The 19,957-nt window shown below is 48.2% G+C and overlaps 1 protein-coding gene across 1 annotated transcript in view; it reads left to right on the top strand.

Annotated features, from left to right (window-relative positions):
• The window catches only part of Tenm4 (teneurin transmembrane protein 4), a 699,176-nt gene that overhangs the window by 651,460 nt on the left and 27,759 nt on the right, over positions 1-19,957 (top strand). The window contains 3 exon segments of the mRNA XM_087901469.1: positions 2,889-3,121; positions 7,191-7,345; positions 12,648-13,525. Coding sequence (XP_087757595.1) covers positions 2,889-3,121; positions 7,191-7,345; positions 12,648-13,525 — 1,266 coding nt within the window.

Raw genomic sequence — 19,957 nt, 5'->3', positions numbered from 1 at the left:
AATTCTGTGCCACCTTCTAAGTCCCAGGGGGACATCTCAAGATAAACAGGATGTCTGGGCTATTTCACCAACCCCACGGAAGGTAAAAGGAAATCTTATTGATTTCGATGCAAATACCACCTCAATAAGCCGGACACAGCCATGCCATCTACTGAAGACCAGCTGCTCCGAGTGCTGGGAAGCTGCGTGTCGAGCACTGGGACTGCAGAAGAGAATAAACCTCTGGCCATTTCCCCTTTGAGCACTGATAGGTAGAATGGAAGACGTATAAATAGCCGTGGACTCATGTTTCATGTGAAATATTAATTAGCATGAACCCTAGGGCACACGAGAAAATGGCCAGGGAAATTTGCCAGAAAAGGTCCCTGAGTGGGCACCTGGAGAGTTAGTGGCAAAGAAGAGTGGGTGCGGGCAGGGTCAGACACACTGGTGTGGGTGTTCCTAGTATGGTGTAGGGTGTTCCTAGTATGGTGTAGGGTGTTCCTAGTATGGTGTAGGGTGTTCCTAGTATGGTATGGGGTGTTCCCAGTATGGTGTAGGGTGTTCCTAGTATGGTGTGGGGTGTTCCCAGTATGGTGTAGGGTGTTCCTAGTATGGTGTAGGGTGTTCCTAGTATGAAATGTCTGTGAGAGAAGCCTGAGGCGCATCAGGTTTGGAGACCCGTGCTTCCTCTGACAGATGAGAGGAGAGTCATGCACGATGAGACATGGTAATGAACTGGTGGGATGTTGGTCAAATCAGAAAAAAGAAAGGTCTAAAGAAGACCTGGGCAGGAAGAGGATGCTGCCCTCATTCACAAAGAGGCAATGGGAGAATAGTGTGGGCCTGGAGAGGAAATGCCTCCGAAAACAGCCTGTCTTATTAGTGGAACTCGGGAAGAAAATGGTAAGAGAACCAGTTTGTAAAATGAAAAGTTTTCCCAAAGGACCCAGGATTAATCTCTCTGCTTGGTAAATGTACAATATTGAGATGTAGTTTGAGGGACCCGTGAGTAATTAGACCACACAAAAGAGCTAAAAGCTGACGTCACAGTGCACTACCCGTGGCAAGCCCAGAACCCATGCATTCTAGGCTTGAAGGAAGCTGTAATCGGGGCTACTGAGCAGCAGGATCTAGGCCTATGGGAGAAGCCTACCTAAGTCATCTCCTGTGTGCTTTGCGGCACGCTGCACATTTGAATGTTCTCAGTCTGTAAGCAAGCACTAACACTCCCATCTTGTAGCTGAAGGAAGTCGGAGGTCCAGGGACCGCATGACACAGCCAAGTTTCAGAGCCCCCCTAGAATGGAGACTGAGCTAGTTTTGTACCCTGAACACTTTCCCCAGCCTCAGGCTACACTGCCGCGCCCCTTTCGTGTTTCGGCATGGTCCGGCTTTCCTGTTACCAGAGTCCAGTCTTTGTGACTTTCTTCCAGAAACAGGACCCCCAGCAGCTCCACTCCTGCTCTGTTTCTTTTTCCCGAAGTTCCCTGCAGATTAGAAACTGATCCTGCATCCCATTTATGGCTGACTGCAGTGGGGGAGACACCTGGGCTCGCAATTAAGTCCATCATGGGGAGCAACAAGAAATGGGTTGGACACTGGCAGGAGGCAGGTCTAGCCAGTGTCTTATCTGTTGGTCCCAAGATGGAACTGGAAGTTGTTGTTAAAAACTTAGAGAGAATCCGGGCTGTGGTGGTGCACGCCTTTAATGCCAAGCATTCAGGAGGCAGAGGCAGGCAGATCTCTGTGAGTTCAAGGCCAGCCTGGTCGACTAGAGCTAGTTCCAGGACAGGACAGGCTCCAAAGCTACAGAGAGACCCTGTCTCAAAAAACAAAATCAAAAAAATAAAAAATAAAAATAAAAAAAATCTTATAGAGAAAGGTTTGTTTTAAATTCTTGGGTTATTGTTTAAAGCCACCCACCTGCATGTTCCTATCTTGAATGAGCCATCTCCTGTGAAAAACTTTATTGATAATCTTTTTAAGAAAACGTGCCGGGACTAGAGGAATGGCTCAGTTATTAAGAATCCTTCTGTGCTTCTAGAGGGCTGGGTTCAATTTCCAGCTCCCACATGGCAGCTCGTAGCAGTCTGTGACTTGCGTTCCTGGGGATCTGATACCCTCTTATGGCTTCTGTGGGCACTGCACACATGTGGTTGACATGCATCCATGTAGGCAAAACACAAATACACATAAAAGAGAAAAAGAAATGGAAGCATGAGCTCAGTATTTGATAGAGGCATTAACCATCAAGAGGCTTGATGAGGTTTTTTTTGGTATATGTATGCATGAATGCATGGTGTGAGGGCACATGTATGTGCAGGTAGGCATCAGATATATGTACATGCATGTAGAAACCAAAGGACAAGCTTGGGTGGTAGAATCTTCTCTTTGTTGAGTCAGTCTGTCATTGGCCTAGAGCTCACCAGGGAGTGCAGGCTAGCTGGCCACTGAGCCCAGGAGTCACCTGCCTCTGCCTCCTACACACTGTGATTACTAGGACATGTTCCCACAGCTGGATTATTGTTTTCTAACGTGGGTTCTGGGTACTGAACTCAAGTCCTGGTACTTGCCAGGCAAGCACTTTACCAACTGAGCCATGTCCCCAGGCCAGGCAAGAGATTTTACATTAGTAACTGAAGGGGGTGGGATCATTAGGTGGAGCTCTTAGGTAACCAACAATAAAGACAGCATCCTTGTAAGAGCATCTTGCTTAGAATCAAATTGGTTGGGGGTTCATGTCATAGATCCACCATCTAAGTACTAAGCGGGCCCAACCCTTCTTAGTTTCTGAGGTCAAATGAGATCCGGCACTCTCAGGGTGGTATGGCCATAGTTGTGTTGTACATTTCTAGCTAACAATGGCGAGAGGAAAAGCGCTCACCCTAGCCCTGCCTTCTCTTGCAGTCACAGCCCAGCACACAAATACTACCTGGCTACAGACCCCATGAGCGGGGCTGTCTTCCTGTCTGACACCAACAGCCGGCGGGTCTTCAGGATCAAGTCCACCACAGTGGTGAAGGACCTGGTCAAGAACTCTGAGGTGGTGGCGGGGACTGGGGACCAGTGTCTCCCCTTTGATGACACTCGCTGCGGAGATGGCGGGAAAGCCACAGAAGCCACGCTCACTAATCCCAGGGGTAAGGCATCACATTTAAAACCATACCATTTGTTTGGTGTTGAATTTATATATATTTAAGTCAAATATATATGTTATATAATTATATAATATATAATATGTTACAATTATATAATATATAATATAAATGTATAAATAGATTAAATAAATATTATGTATATAATAGGCAATCATCAGCAAGAGGCCTCAGAGACAGAGAATGCACAGGGAAACTGTGGGAATTCCACCTGCCAGAAACCACCCCGGTTAACAATGTCTGTCTGTGCTCATCTTTTCTTCTGAATGTCTGTGTACACTAGTCACTGCAGTCAAACAAGATGAAACCACATCAAGCACACTGTCCAGTAGGCTGCTTTTGTCTAAACGATGCAACGTGACTTCTCCGCGACAGTAAGCAGTCTCCTGGCTACTCATTTTTCGCAGTCGTGTAGGGTTCTAACAAACCGATGCCCCGTCCCTTGCATACTTTCTCAGTTACTGCCACACGAAGACATTGTCCTGTGTCTTCCACGCATGGAAGGGAGACTCAGTCTCTAATTCTCCATTCCTCAAGCAAATTTACCAAGTGCACAGAGCATCATAAGACACCGCAAAGCTCACTGGAGCAGAATAAATGAATCTTGGCTGGGAAGCACTCTGATGGGAGTGGGGACACAGGCCCTGAGATGTAAGAAGGAAGGGCTATGTTTGGGGTTCTAAGCTAAGAGACCTGTATGCCTAGAGACTGAGGAGACCTGACAGGCGAGGCACCATCATTGCCAGCAGCATCCTCCAGAAGAACGTTTACTATGTTGCAAACACAATAGCCAGAAACTTCCAGCCTCTAAACCTAAGGCCCACTTAATAAAATGAGGATAATAATACCCTCTGTACCTACCTCCTAAGACTGTTCTGGGGGTCAGAGTTGATACATTTCACATGCCGCCTGTAAAACTGTTAGAAATGGTTATATTGTTAAGGAGCACCAGGTTTCAAGGTCTGGTTTCAAATCAAAGCAGTAGACTTCAGAAAACTCGTGTATGCAAACTCAGGCTTTATCATCCAGTAACTGCGTGGTGTCGGGTGAGTTGTTGAACCTCTCTGAACCTCATTTGCCGCCTCTATATTACAAGGTTATACCACACAGTCCTAATCCAACTTAAATGTCAGGAATATAAATGTCTCCTGGGGACAGCTAGGTGCACAGTAAACATAACAGCAGAGGAGGTCCCCATTACTGCCATTATTGTGTGTTCCATAATCACGCAGATGCGATGGTACGGCATCATGACAGGCTGTCTCCCTAACTGATGGAATGGTCAGGTGGTAACTGCAGGGGAAGTATTGTGTCGTCAAGGGTTAAATTCCCTTAGTTGAGATTCCTTAGTAAGGAGTAGGCAGTAGAGAACAAGCCCAGGTTTGCACGTGATTCTTCTCTGATACTAGATGGCTCTCAGCAGAGGCATCTCCCCTTTCCAACCTCAGTTTCCCGGTTTGTAAATATGCAGGTTGGGCATATGATGATCCCCACAGCCCCTGTCAGATGCAGCATCCTAGTCTCTCCAAATTAAAATGGTTTCTTGCTGAGAGATTTTTCACCTCTCCTGGCGTTTCTCGGTTGTTCTGAACGCCTGTGGTCCCCTTCTTCACCCACCCAGATGGAGTGGCGGCACCACTGCCCGAAAGCCTGTAATTAGCCCAGATAGGAATGACAGGGACACAGCAACACGCAGTCGCATCGCAATAGGGAGGAGGAAAGATGTCCATCTATTTAGCACAACAAAAGGAGAAAAATATGAAGTAATTAATCAGGGGACAGATCACTTCTATTAGCCTGTGCGGCCAACTTCGTAAACAAGAAACCCAATTGTTCACAGAGCGCTCATCAGTCCTGGCAGATGGAGGGGAGAGACGGGGCCTAGCCGGGCAGACAGGCAGACTCATGCCCAACTGCCAAAGGAAGGAAATTAATTGCCCTTCTAGGCAGGACCACAGCAAAGGCTTCCAGCCATGAAGCTGCCTTCACATGGGTGTCAAGTCCTCTTCCAACCTCCCAGACTTTTACAGAGGGATGGGACCAGTGTTCTGGTGTCACTCAAAGGTGCCTGGAGGCCTTAACGCATCCTACTGACCTGGAAGAGATGCAAGGAGCTAAGAACCCACCTAGGCCCTGGAAGCACACAGTATTGGCTGCTGGTTCCCAGACACAGTGGTCACTGATGAATATTGGGAACTAGGAATTCCAAGTCAGTTGTGCCCCCCAAGTGTGTGTGTGTGTGTGTGTGTGTGTGTGTGTGTGTGTGTGTGTGGTGTCAGTGTGTACATATGTGTGAATCTGTGTATCTGTGTGTCTATGTCTGCATGTATCTGTGTGGTGTGTCTGTGTTTGTGTGTGTGTATTGTGTGGTGTGTATCTCTGTGTGTTTCTGTGTGACTGTGTGTGTGAAGAGGAACACAGGGATGGCTCACCAGGGCCATGGGGCTTGGGTTCCTGTACTAGAAGGTCTTCACTTTACCAACTGAGGCCTCTCCCTGACCCCCAGTCAGAAGCTGTCATCCCATTCAGCCATGAGGAGACCAAGAGTCAGGAGAGAAATCACAAAATCGGGAGCCTCAGAGCTCAGACCTGCCCTCTCCCAAGGCCTCCTCTAAGCCCCTCATCGCACTGACTGGCCAAAAGAAAACAGAGCCAATCAAGTGGCCAGATCACCCTTTATGTCACCTCCGCCCTCCTGGGTCTGTCATTTCCCGTGGTACCGCATGTTCTGACCCAGTCCTGTGCCTCCATTTCAAAACCCATCACCCCTCACCATCTACGTGGGTGGCAGATGCCACCCAGGAATTTTGGATACAGACATGAGCCCTCGTCCCTGCCATCTCCTGAGTGGTGTTGCCAGATGTGAGGCCAAGTAGAAGCTCTCCAGGTGACTATGAAGTGAATCCCTGGCCAGAAGCAGCCAACTCCTCACTGACCTTCTGATCGTTTTGTACCACCACTACCGTCACCCAGGGTGCCCTTCAGGAATGCAAACCTCACATGAGACCTTCTCAAGCAGCCTACTGGGGGTGCCATGGGCTCCTTAGAAGTTCTCAGGCCTGAGGCACAAATGCAGGCTACAAACAACCCTTTGATCTAACAAGTAAGAAAACAGATGCCAGGCAGCCCAGTGACTTGGCCTCAGAGACCTGGGAAGGGTGGTCAGGTGAAAGGGAGGGTGCTGAGTGACAGCCTGGACACCCCCCCCCATCTTCAGTATGCTTCCCTGAGACCCCAAAGCCAACAAACCCATTCCCTACACAAACCCACAATGACCAATAAAACGAAACAATAAGGGTTAGTGACCTGAAAGAATGGCTGTCTTGGAAGAAAAGAGAAATGCTTACTGAAAAGGAGATCCATGATGGTGTTCGCAGGACTTCAGAAATAGGTTCGTTTAAATAATTCCCAGCGAGGCTGGCAAACGTCTTCCTCGCTGTTTCTGTTGGTAGCCAAGTCAAAGATGAAACCTCTCTTGAGGCAGCAAAGTGGGAGGCCAGAGCTTGAGGTCTAGGACATTAGGTTTTAACCCCTCGCTCATGGGACACTCAGAGCCTTGACACCTTCCCTGCACCCTGTTCATCTGTGGAGGGGCTGTGATGTAGCTCAGTTGATAGAGAGCTTGCCTGACGCGCACAGAGCCCCAGGTTCAAGCCCCATCCCTGCACAACACTGGTCATGCTATATAATCCCAGCAGTCTTGGAAGGTAGAGACAGGAGTTCCAAAGTTCAAGGTCATCTTCTCTATGTCTAGAACTCAAGGCCAGCCTGGGCTATATGAGGTCCTGTCTCAAAGAAATAATATCAATTTTAGATTCTTTTTCTTAAAATTTAAAAGAAAACAAATGTAAGTAATAAACGAAATGGTAAATAACAAAAGGGAACTAGAGGGATTGGGGTGTAGCTCGGTGCTCTAGTGCTGACCTCCGTGTACGAGACCCTTGCAGAGGGACAGAGAGCTGGATGGGAGAAGATGCCGGACCCCAAAGCTCTCTACTGCACGGCTCCTTCTCGTCTCCGGTGCTGACTCCCTGTGTGGCCTTCTCCACCCTAGGGATCACAGTGGACAAATTCGGGCTCATTTACTTCGTGGATGGCACAATGATCAGACGCGTCGATCAAAACGGGATCATCTCCACCTTGCTGGGCTCCAATGACCTCACCTCAGCCAGGCCCCTCAGCTGTGACTCCGTCATGGATATTTCTCAGGTGAGAAGACTTTGTGTGCTGAGACCCTGTGTGCCGCGTGTCCTTCCTGTCATCTGTCACCCAGCCAGCCGGATGACTACTCCCACGTGGTTCATGGCCTGTGTTGAGTTCCCAGAGATCAAAGACAAGGAAGAAATTACCCCAGCCTAGCTGCCCTGAAAGTTCACCATTATGTCTAATAAGCGTGTGGCTGGAGTCAGGACTCAGAGGACAGTGATAGAATCCTTCCGTGGCCAGCAGACCAGGGTGGACTTAAACCCATAGCCCTGAACGTCCTCTTCGACACCATGTACAGACACTTGTTTATTTTCTAGACCATAAGCTGCATGAGGACAGGAATCTGGCCTGCCTCTACTTAACCAAAGTGCCTGGTGTACAGTCAGAGCCCAGCCCGTATTTGTTGGAAAGCTGGCTGAACCCTAGCTGTACCAAGCTACCCCAAGCTTTGGTGTGTGTAGGAGTTTGTGAGATCTTTTGGACCTCATTTCTCCTAGACATATATTGAAGTGATTGACATCAGCATGGCAGGGTTGCCTTGGAAAGGCATGAAATAGTACATGGGATCAGCAATGCTCATCACTTGAGATGTAATGATTGAAAAGTATTGTAGCATCCTATTTCAGTAAAGAGATGGCATGGGTACTAAGTTTGGACCAGGGATTTGCAGGATGAAAAAAAAAAAAAGAACAGAGATGGTATGTGCAAAGATGTAAAGATGATTATCAGGCCTAGTGTGGTCAAAGAACACTGGAAATCTGAGGGTGCAGCTCAGTTGATAGAATATTGCTTGCTTGGCATTCACAAGGGCCCTCATTCAATCCCTAGGTCTGTATAATTTAGATATGGTGGCACACTCTTGTAATCCCACTTCTGAGATGTGAAGGCTGGAGAACCAAAGTTCAAGCTCATGTTCAAAGTCAGCCTGAGATCCATGAGACCCTCAAAAACATTGGAGGCTTGAATACCAAAGCAGAGAGCACTTTGGAGGGAGCTGAGATAGGAAGAATGGCCCAGAGCCACTGAGAGAAGGACCTCATACTATATCAAGGGATTTGGGCCTCAGAACGTAGACATCAGGAACCCAAAGGTAGACATCAGGCTATCCAGTAGATTCTCTGATGACTTGGCAAGGGCCAGGTCCTTTACTGCCAGGTCCTGGATCAGAGCTTTGCTTGAGTTCAACTGGTGAGCAACCATGCTGCTAACGTTGTCAGAGCCTAGAAAATATAAATAAGCTGACAGAGGCCTCTCCCAGCCTCGCCTGCCATGTCTTCCTCTGGTACTAACACCCATCTCTGAATGCCTTCCTCCAAGCCCCATGACCATGCGGTTGGCAGTCCCAGCACCCACACCCCCTCCCAGCCCAATGCTGGTGCAGTGTCCCGCGTGCCAGCTTCTGCGATGATGCCTTCCAGAGTAGAATCTGTTCTCTGCCACTGTCTTTGCAATTTGGCAGGCTTCACCCTGCTGGCTCGAGAGTCTCTCTCTACAGTCTGTGAGCAGGCTAGAATTACCCAGGAGGAAGCCGCCAAAACCTAAGGATGTGCAGACAAGTATTTTTGCTGCTCTAAATGGGCCCTCAACCAGCCAGCACAGGGTGCCCAAACATTTTCAATCCACACATTGGAAAGTTGTTTAGGTTTGGATACAGGCCCTGCCCGGCACTCACACCAAAGGCTTTGGGAGGCAGCTGGCATGTTGAACGGGAGAAAAACACAAAAGCCACATCCTGAGAAATCATGGAGTAAAATCTCTACTCCTGGCCCTTGCTGCCTTTGTCTGAATGTAAGAATTGGGTTTTTGTTTTTTCAATGAACTCTTAACATGGGCATCTGTTTTTACACACAAATATGGGGGGGGCGGCATCTGTTTTCCGGGATCCCACTAGTGACAACACCCAGCTAGCTGGCTTTCCTGTGGGGACCAAGAAGGAAAGTCACAGAAGCCATGACCAAAGCCTACAGAGCAGAAAAGCATGGGATTTGGGAGGAGACACACTGCGGGAGGGCATGCGGTAGACAAGCAGATGCCACATCTCTGGAGGCTGGTTCTCAGCTCCCCAGGTAGAACCACCACTCCATATGGTGGAGCCAAAATGAGAATTTATCATGTGCCAGGTACGCACTCTGCTGGAAATGAGGTCAGAGCTGAGTACAACTTCTCTTTTCTCGTTTATCTGCCACTATCATCCCTGGGGTAGAATGGGGGAAACTGAGGCTGAGCGAAAGGAAATGCCTTTATAAACAGAGCCCTGCCCTGGGTTTCATCAAGGATGGGGAATGAATCTTTCTAATGAGATCATGAACATAATTGCCCAGCACAGGGCCACCAACTGGTAATAGGATGTAAATATCAGTTCCCCGAAACTCTATAAAGAACTTCCCTGTCTGTGGTCTCATTCACCACAGCTCCCCTGGATAATGTTGATTGCTCTGATATGAGGAAAGAAGTTCAGGGTCTCAGAAACTTGAGCGAGGTGACCTGACCCATTAGTGACGGTGGAGGCGAACAGGAAGTGAGGTACCCTGTGCCATCCCTCCTGCTCTGCGTGCCCTTTGTAGACATTCATTCGGTTATTCCTATGACAACTCATTTGCGTATGCTCATCACTCTGTGGCAAAGCAGTGGCCTCAAAACATCTTGATGGAGATGCAGAATGCTCAGGACAGCTGGGAAAGGGAGCCCCCTCCACCCCAGGTCCCTTGAACATAGGCGCCCGAGGGCCATGGGAGCTCCGAGGTTCAGGCCTAACATTTTGGTAATGGGGATTGAAGCTGTGGCGGCATTATCATTAACCAGAGGAGAAACCAGAGAGAGGAACACATGGGTCTGGTGGAGAGACATCAAGCCAGCAGCCCATCAGAGCCCAGAGCAGCTGAGAGCAGCAGTCTCCTTTCCCTGGCACACAGTCACATGAGCAACAAACAGAAAATGCTAAACTGCTCTGCTTGCCTGTTCCTTTCTTCTGCCCCCTCCCCGTTCTGCTCCTTCCCATCCCCTCCCCAACACCCATCAGGGCGCCATCTTTTCATCATAATGACAGGCAGAAAGGTCTCTGCAAGGAAGTCCCCAAGGTGCCACAGGACCAGAGGGCATAAAATATTTAGCGGCCAGTGTTGACAAGGAATGGGTTTTAGGAAATTGAAAAGTCTCCTGTCACTTTAAAGCAAACCGTGTGTTCTTGATGTAGCTGAAAGCTGGCGGGACCATGCCCCAGAGAGCACTGGGGTGGGGGGCAGCAGTTGCTTTGCAGAGTCTGTAGCTCTCCTGCTCTGCAGAAGGTTTGGGGCCGGTGAGGAACAAGAGGCTTTAGGATACACAAGCTGAGCCCTGTTTTGACCCATCCTGAGAAGGACTCTAAGCAAAGGGGACAGAGAGAGGCAACCTCACAAACTGGTTTAGAGGTTTTATTGTTGTTTGCTTGGTTGTTTTTTTTGGTTTTTATTTTGGCATTATTGTTTTACATTTGCCAACAACCATGTAGACACTGTAGCAACTTTTTAAAACATTAAAATAAAAAGAATGTGACATCATCCTTGATCCCAGAATGGTTACTATGTTGGTATGTTTCCTTCCAGCTTTTTGCCTCTTCTTTGTCTGTAAAGTAAACTTCTGTACTTTCCCTAGCTGATTTTTGTCTATTCCTGAAGCTCTGTAGTCCGTTCTTTCTATTTAGCAAGTAGCAAACACTTCCCCCACGTCATTCCATAACAGCGCTGCTCAGCCTGTGGGTTGGGACCCCTCAGGGTCACACATCAAATATCCTGCGTGTCAGATATTTACATTTCAATTCATAACAGTAGCAACATTACAATTGTGAAGTAGCAACAAAGTTATTCTATGGTTGAGGGGTCAGGGCAGCATCAAGAACTACACGGAAGGGTTGCAGCACTAGGAAGGTTGAGAATCATTGACCTACAGCATCATGGGAAAAGATTATTCAGGTTTCTAAATTACAAGCCAAGTAAATGTGCTATCATTATTTAACTAGTTCTTGGTTTTGGAGCACCTGAGTTGGTTCTGTTTGGTTTGGGGTTTTTGTTGTTTTGTTTTGTTGCCACTATTAAAATGGCCATGATTTAAAAAAAAAAAAAAAAAGTTGGTTGGTGGTGGCGGCGCATGCCTCGGGAGGCAGAGGCAGGCAGGCGGATCTCTGTGAGTTCGAGACCAGCTTAATCTATAAGAGATAGTTCGAGGACAGGCTCCAAAGCTACACAGAGAAACCCTGTCTTTTTTTTAAAAAAAAAAAAAAAAAACTATAAACACTACTAGCACTCAAGAGATGGCTGCAGTCCCCTGGGCACCCACTCGAAGGTTCTCCGTGACTCCAGTCACTTTCCCAGCCTTGAGGGAGAGAGAGAGAGACTCAATGTGAGTCTCCAGGCTCTGAGCCTAAGTCCCACTGCAAGTCTCATTCATCCCTTCTAATAGGACCTGCTCTCTGAAGTCCTAGAGACACCCCCTCCCTTCCCCTGTATCAATCAATCTTTGCTGAGCTCCAGTGTGAACTCGGTCCTCCAGGGATCTGTTCAGATTCAGTAGGTTTGGGCAAGCTTGTCATTCTGCATTTCTGACCAGCTGCAAGGGGATGCCAGCCAGCACCACTGGTTTGATTATTTCCCTTTAGGAGAAGAACCCAGATATGGTTCCCAGCTAAAGAAGTAATCACCTAGGAAGTTACTTTTAAACAACCCCAATGAGCAGACCAGCTACACCGAGGACCCAACCTATCTGACTGCTCAGAACGTTTCCTACAATCTCAGTCGGTAGCACGAATAGGGGGCCAAAATCGAAAACCACTAGTCTAGAATCCTGTGTCAGACAGGGGCATGGATGTTTTGGCTCTACATCCCCAAGCCTAACTTCGTGTTAGTCACCTTCATACGTGAGCCATGTCAGCATTTCATGGAAGTCTTTTGAAATCCTCCGAACAACTCCCACGTCAGCCTCCAGACTCCGTCTTCCTCTCCCTCCCACATCGGCTATCCATTATCTGAGTCCGAGCACCTACTGTGTGTCAGGAGGTACAGTTGTCACCCCATTGTCTCAATATGAATTTCGAAGCTCAGAAAAGCAAAGTAGCCTGCCCAAGGTCATGAGTAATGGGTCTAGGTTCGGAACCTAAGCCTGTCTGACTCCAGAGTCTCCATCTCGAGTCTGTAGTTCCCTTCTTCCGTTTCTGCCCGGCTGGGTCAAACTGTATATAAAGGCCCTTGGGACACAATAGTGGGTTATTGGGAGTTTGGGGTGATTATTAGTGAGCGTCCTGGCGTCATGTGAGTGTCCCTGTCTTCTTTGTCAGGTTCGCCTGGAGTGGCCCACAGACTTAGCCATCAATCCGATGGATAACTCCCTCTACGTCCTTGACAACAACGTGGTCCTGCAAATCTCCGAAAACCACCAGGTGCGCATTGTCGCCGGGAGGCCCATGCACTGCCAGGTCCCCGGCATCGACCACTTCCTGCTGAGCAAGGTAGCCATCCATGCCACCCTGGAGTCAGCCACGGCTTTAGCTGTCTCGCACAACGGAGTCCTGTACATCGCCGAGACGGATGAGAAAAAGATCAACCGCATCAGGCAGGTCACCACAAGCGGTGAGATCTCCTTGGTCGCCGGTGCCCCCAGCGGCTGCGACTGTAAAAACGACGCCAACTGCGATTGCTTCTCCGGAGATGATGGCTATGCCAAGGATGCCAAGCTGAATACCCCCTCTTCCTTGGCTGTGTGTGCCGACGGGGAGCTCTACGTGGCTGACCTTGGAAACATCCGAATCCGATTCATCCGGAAGAACAAGCCTTTCCTCAACACCCAGAACATGTACGAGCTGTCCTCCCCCATCGACCAGGAGCTGTACCTCTTTGACACCAGCGGCAAGCATCTGTACACCCAGAGCCTGCCGACGGGAGACTACCTGTACAACTTCACTTACACGGGGGATGGCGACATCACACACATCACTGACAACAACGGCAACATGGTGAACGTCCGCCGGGATTCCACCGGGATGCCCCTCTGGCTGGTAGTCCCAGATGGCCAGGTCTACTGGGTAACCATGGGCACCAACAGTGCACTCAGAAGCGTGACCACGCAAGGACACGAGCTGGCTATGATGACCTACCATGGCAACTCCGGCCTCTTGGCGACCAAGAGCAATGAAAATGGGTGGACGACGTTTTATGAGTAAGTATCAAGATGGGGCTGTGTTCTATGGGATGCACTGTAAGATTGAAGATGAGTGATTTGGCGGAATGTACTTTTTATGGATTTTCTTTTAATTCAGGATTGGGATTGAAGACCCTTACCGGTGATAGGTTCTGCACGGTCATGCTCTGAATGATTTATCCTAGAAGGAAAATGGTAGATTCTGCACAGTCATGCTCTGAATGATTTATTCTAAAAGAGAAATGGTTTGGGCTCAAAGATGTAGCCTTCAATTCCAGCTCTACCATGGGCTTAATCTCACTAGGTCTCACTTTCCATACCTGTAAAATGGATACAGTAGACCACAGCAACATGGTGTCAACCTAAACTACTTCAAGAGTTAATATCTTCATATAAACAGGAAGGTGAGAATGAAGGGAACGCCCCACATGAATGATTTTTTTACATAACTGAGGTTCCATTATTTTTAAATTTTGGATGAACTTAGGGCGTTCATTACACTCTCCCTTCCCAAACTCATGGTATAAACATCGCCTGGCCCTTCTTTTAGGAAGTCAAGTTCATTAAGGAATGATGACAGTTGTAGGCCATGCTGTGCCACAGAATTAACTTCCAGAAGTGGGAACGCAGAGCCCTTCACCCCTAAATGAACCAAATGATTTTGAGTGATTTGCTTATGGGCTTCTGTAAGCAATGGGTGTGATCTGGCTGTCTCCCTCCTCGCCGCAGTGATGCGTTTGTACTCTGCTTTGGGTGTGATACAGTGCTCACTTCAAGTACCTGCTTCCTCCTCTCCATACGAGATAGGCATCTCAAAGCGATGCGGCCAGAGAGGCAGAAGTGCAGCTCACTACAGTCCTAGGCAAATTATTCATCCCACACACATCTAGTCGACGGATGTGCTGTTTTAATGAATGGGTCTTGTAACATCTCTTTTTCAATATGAGATTTTTTTTTAAGTTTCTCTTCTTTGTCATGTTTGAGACAACTGAGCCTGCTGAATATGTCAGCATTAGACAGGCTGCAGGAGCTGGCAGAGAACTTGGTCTTGTCGAACATCAGCTCTGCGCCAGAAACCGAGTCATTGAGCTAATCCTCACGGCAGCAGGGGCGACAGGTAGTATTTTCTCTTTTACAGAGATGGAGATGGAGGGAGGCTCATTTGCAGGCTGTAACAGAGCAAGCAAGAATACTACAGTGGATCCAGTGTTGGGAGGGAGCTATAATTGATTTTTAACTATAATTTATACTAAAAAAAATGTCATAGCCCCATGTACAAAGTTCACTAGCTAAATTCCTTTCTCCAAACAGGGGCCTTGTTAATTGCAAAGAAAAGACAAAGATCCAGGAAAATAGCAATTATCTTGATTAGCTCATTGAAATGGAAATACACTAAATAATTCAATTTCCCCCATTGCCTGGTAGAAACCCCTTATACATTATTTAGCCAATACAGGGATTTCTTTGTCAGAGCAAATCTGTTCACACAATTAGTTCCCAAGGTCACTCCCTGCCTCAAATCCCAAACTGAATGTGAACACGTCACTGCTGTGTGTCAGACCCTTTCCCCCAATATCTATACAGCACCTCGGGTTTGCAAGCCCCTGGGCCTGACACAGAAATGCATTGGCAAGGGTCTCCCCAGTCAGTAAGAATTACCATCCGCGTGTTTCTTTTACCTATGAACACACCAGGCTCAAAGAAAGCACGTGATAAGCTTCGAGTCATGCAGTCGGTAGAAAGCCAGAGCATAGTGGCCGCTCCTCCTGCGGGACTGGTCCAGTTCCTGAGGTGCTTCCTGACTTACCTGCATGGCGGGATGAAAATAGTGCTGTTTCTAGGGGTAGTCTGAAGCATGGACTCTCAGCGAGATAAAATATGGGTGGTTCGGTGAGAGCTGCTGCTGTTGTTCCCAGCAAACCCATGGCAGAGCCAGCGGTTACCGGAGCAGCGTGGGAGAGAAGCCACCAAAGCAACAGAAGAAAATGTTTCAGCTGAGTTGGGAATCAGAAGTCAGGCAGGGGTAGAATCAAATGTCAGGTCTCGAGAGTTCAAGGTATGAACCAGGAAAACAGTCGGTTCCTGAGAGTATCCAAAATGGGCTAGAAAAGTGGGCTGCACCCTGGGCCCGAGGAAAGTGCTCCAGCTCAGACCGGAAACAGTGAGGATGTGAAATACCAGTTCTCGCGAGACTGTGCCCACGGACCAAGAACAGATTGGGCAGAGCCGCTCATACCGGAGTCTCCACCGCTCTTCAGAACTATCACTGTCTTCGGGCCGTTCTGGGGATCAAAAGACTTGATAATCCCCCTCCCTCTGTCTTGCTTTCTCTCGGGGTCTCCATCCCTTTCTCTCTGAATCGCTGCCCCACCTCCTTTTTCTGGGTCTGTCACCTCTCTCTGGGTCTCTGTCCTAATGTTTCTCTGGGACTCCTAACTCTTCTCTGGGCTGCTGCTGGGTTTCTGTCCCCTTTCTCCTGTTCCTGGCCTCTTCTGTCCTCCTTTCTACGTATCTGTCTCTGTCTGTCTACTTCTGTTTGTTTTCTGTCTCTATCCCTTTCTGTCTCTTCCTCCTGGTCTTGATCCCCTTCTCTATAAGCTCCCTGCACCTCCGTGTCTGTCTGTCTGTCTGTCTGTCTTCTGTCTGCCTTTGTCCATCTCTATCTAAGTCTCTGTCTGAAACTACATACACACATGCACACATGCATGCATACATACATACATACATAAATTCTGAAAGTGAAACTACTTAATAAATGATAAAACTACCTAGAAATCGTTACAGCATTTTTAACTGAAATAAATACACAAATAAAGTGTGTGGAGCTTGGCTAATGAACCATTTGCTGAAGTACAGTCTCTGTCTAGCATCATGAGGCAGCTTAGTGGATCCAAACCCAACGTGCATACATGTAAAAGCCTAGGAAGGCCTGTGGTGGGGCTGCTACTGAAACAGGTTTTAAGTCGGTTGCATCAATCCTCTTAACAGGTTAAACTAATGTCTAATGTAAACAGCATATACTTTAGAGAAACTCGTCTTTGAGAATCTGCTGTTGTAGAGAGTCAAGGTTATTCGGACCCCGCATCTGTTGGGGAATCCCTTTCTAGGAGACTACAATGCAGTCTTTGGCTCTGTGGAGGGGGCACTGTGGCTTTCAGACTCGGCTCCAGGTCCCACGGAGCTTAGCAGTGAAGAAAATGTCTTGATAAAGCCAGGTGTGGTGGGTGGTACCAGTGTTCATGAAGCTGAGGCAGCCTGGGCTACCTGCATAGTGAGTTCCAAGCCAGCCTGTGCTACATAGTGAGACCCTGTCTGCAAAAGAGAAGCAAGCAAGGCAGGCAGCTGACAGAATGAGACTAGTTCCAAAGTCAACTCTCTGGGTGGGACTAAGCCGCAAACTCCCCCCATGTTCCATAGGAGGAAGAGGCTGTAGCCTCCCACAGTGCCCCATGATGGCTCCTCTTACAATTACACCAGCGGTAAATATATGGGCTCCTTACTAATTCTTTAAATTTATTTCTGCTTCAAGTTTAGGGCTTTGCCACCTCATAGGTGTTTAGTAAATATTTTATGAATGAAATGTTGACTCAGGAGGGGAAGGGAGATAAAGAAGGCACACACGCTGCCGCGAGAATACTAGATGCAGATCCCGGCTCCGGCATTATCAGTGCACCTGGCGGGATGCAGAATTCAATTCACACAGTTCAAATAAAATACTTGGCTTTCGGTCCTGCGCCTGAGAGATACGAGAGCTGAAAAAGAGCATCCTTCCCAAGTTTATAATGAAAATAAGCCCGACAAGAGACAAGTATACGTGTTTTCTTCAAATTCCTTCCCGGGGGTCACAGGGCAAGCAACTGGCCCAAATCCAAGAACTCAACCTACAGAAAAGGACCACGTCCGTGCTCCGGCTTACCCAAACACTGGAGTAGAAGTTCATCCAGAGCTGCAGAAATTGATGGGGGAAGTCCATGTCCTCGTCATGATCCTCCCCACCCCTACAGACTACAACAGGGGTTTCTACACACACACACACACACACACACACACACAGAGAGAGAGAGAGAGAGAGAGAGAGAGAGAGAGAGAGAGGAAAACTTAAGGAAAAGTCTCTCACAATTGACAGGATCGAGGGGCCCAGCAGCTGCTAAGGGGAATCATAGCACCAGCCCACTCCACCCATGCCTTTCTCACCCCATCCCCAATAAGGGTCAAGGGAAAATGGCGTCTGCACATCCTCCTCAGACACTGGTGAAAATCCACTCAGCTCAATGAGAGACAAAGAAGAGGAGAATCGAGTAACCGCTGCCGAGAGAAGGGTGGGGCTAGGTCTCCTGTCCAGGACTGCCACCTAAGAAGAGCAGGAACACAGAACAGCTTGGGCACCCTCGGGCACCTCCCCCGAAGCCCTGCCAGAGCGATAGAGAAGGCGCCCCTACCACCACAACTGCCTGGAATCTCGAAGCAAAATCAAGAGGCAGAGTACATCAGAGAAAAGGGTAAGGAGCGGGCCAGCACGTGGAAGGAGACACCCCTCTAAGGCAGTACATAGGAAGAACCCAAAGCTGAAGGGGCAGTGACTTAGAGACGGAGAAAAAATTAAGTAAATAACAACTCTGGCAAAGTAGTTTCTCAAAGAACTGCTGGGGAACGTGGTGCCTGAGATGCACCAAGGTTAACCATAGACACAGTGAACTTCGAAGCCAGCCCTACTCCTAAGACCATGACTTCACACCCCCCACTAATGACCTCCCAGGAGGACATTCACCTCCGTCTCTGCCGTGTTACACAAGATGTCACATTTTCCAACTGACAGTGCAAAGAGGCGAGAGAAAGCACAAAAAAAAATGTAGTCATCAGACCCCCACATTCAGATATGACAGCGATGTTGAAAACCCCTTTCAGGGAATTTAAAACAACTGTAATTGCATTAACAGCTCTAATGGAAAAGGTGGGCCACAGGGCAAGATCAGATGGATGGTTTCTGCAGAGATGCGGGAGAAAAAGCATCAAATGGAAACGCTAAGACTGAGGACCACGGCCACAGAGATGAAGGAGGCCTCTGATGCCCAGGGCAGATGACAGCGTGACACAGCGAGGTCGATAGAAACTACCCAGAAAGATAAACCCCCGGAGCGGGGCGTTCAGGAGCTAGGAGAGAATGTCAGATGGCCAAATGTTCGTGCCATAGAAGTCGAGAAAAGAGAGAATAGGCAGAAGAAAAGCGTGAGCAAATAATGACCAAGAAGTATTCATAATTAATAGTGGGCCACCATCCAATGGTGCAGGAGAATTGTCTGTATTCTGTCAGTCATGTTTTAAATAAATGCTGATTGGCCAGGTAGGAGGTGTAGGTGGGAAAACCAGACAGGAAGTGGAAATGATGCAAGGAGAGCAGGAGAATTCTGGGAAGGTGGAAGCTGATTCCTCCCACTCCTGCCCAGATCACCGAAGCAGCAGGATGTGATCTGCCCAGCTGAAAAAAGTATTGAGCCACATGACTAAAATAGATCAGAAAAAATGGGTTAATCAAGATGTGAGAGTTAGCTAATAAGTAGCCTGACAGCTTTATAACTTATAGAGATCTCAGTGTGATTTTTCTCTGGGACTAAACAGCTGGGGTACTGGGCGGGACAGAAAAACACAAACAAGCCAGCCCCCCTCATGTTACAGTCCAAAGAAGCTCAGAGAGTGCCAGGCAAAGTATGCATGCATACACATACATACACAGGCAGAAACTTCTAAGCATATCACATTCAGACTATTGAAATTTTGAGAAAGGGGAATTTTCTGAAAACAGCCAAAAGGGGGGGGGGGAAGATGGGATATTTTATAGGAGGGGGAAAATAATTAAAAAAAAAACACAGCAAATTCTCACCAGAAACCATGCAAACTAAAAGACAGGACTGCAAAAAGAAAAGCAGAACCAAGTATCTGTCCACTGAGACGTGATTCCAGAAATGGGTTTGGGTGAAGACATCTGGAGGCACAGGTGAGGATAAGGGATCACAACAAGGGGCTGAGACCCACAGGCATTAAGAAGAAGGAACAGCCATTACCAGCGTCCAGGCTAAGGGGGGCATAGGACAAGTCACTGAAGCTGCCGCCTCGGGGAGACACCACTCCAAAGATGTGGTTGGCCAGCTGGAAAAGGGACAGCAGGAGACGGTAAAGGAAACCATGTCCTGACTTCTCCTCTTTCCCGCGCCCACCACTGACTTGACCCCACTGAAGCAAACCACCAGGGTGCCCAGTGTGCAATCTGAAGCTGCCAGTCTTTCAGGGGACAAAGAATGTCAAAGGACAGGTCTCGGAGGGAGCAGCCCAGCACCGTCACCAACTGGCTCCATGTTCCATGGAAGAGGGAGAACCAGGATTCCATCCCTGCTGGACATGACTCCTAAGTGTTCTCCCCCAAGACACCTGGCCTTAGAACAGCATCCGTGAGCT

Source organism: Myodes glareolus, chromosome 24 (assembly GCF_982192425.1).
Source record: "Myodes glareolus chromosome 24, mMyoGla1.1, whole genome shotgun sequence".
NCBI classification, from domain to species: Eukaryota; Metazoa; Chordata; class Mammalia; order Rodentia; family Cricetidae; genus Myodes; species Myodes glareolus.
Note: the sequence above shows the minus strand (reverse complement) of the source record. Positions and strands in the feature narration are given on the sequence as shown.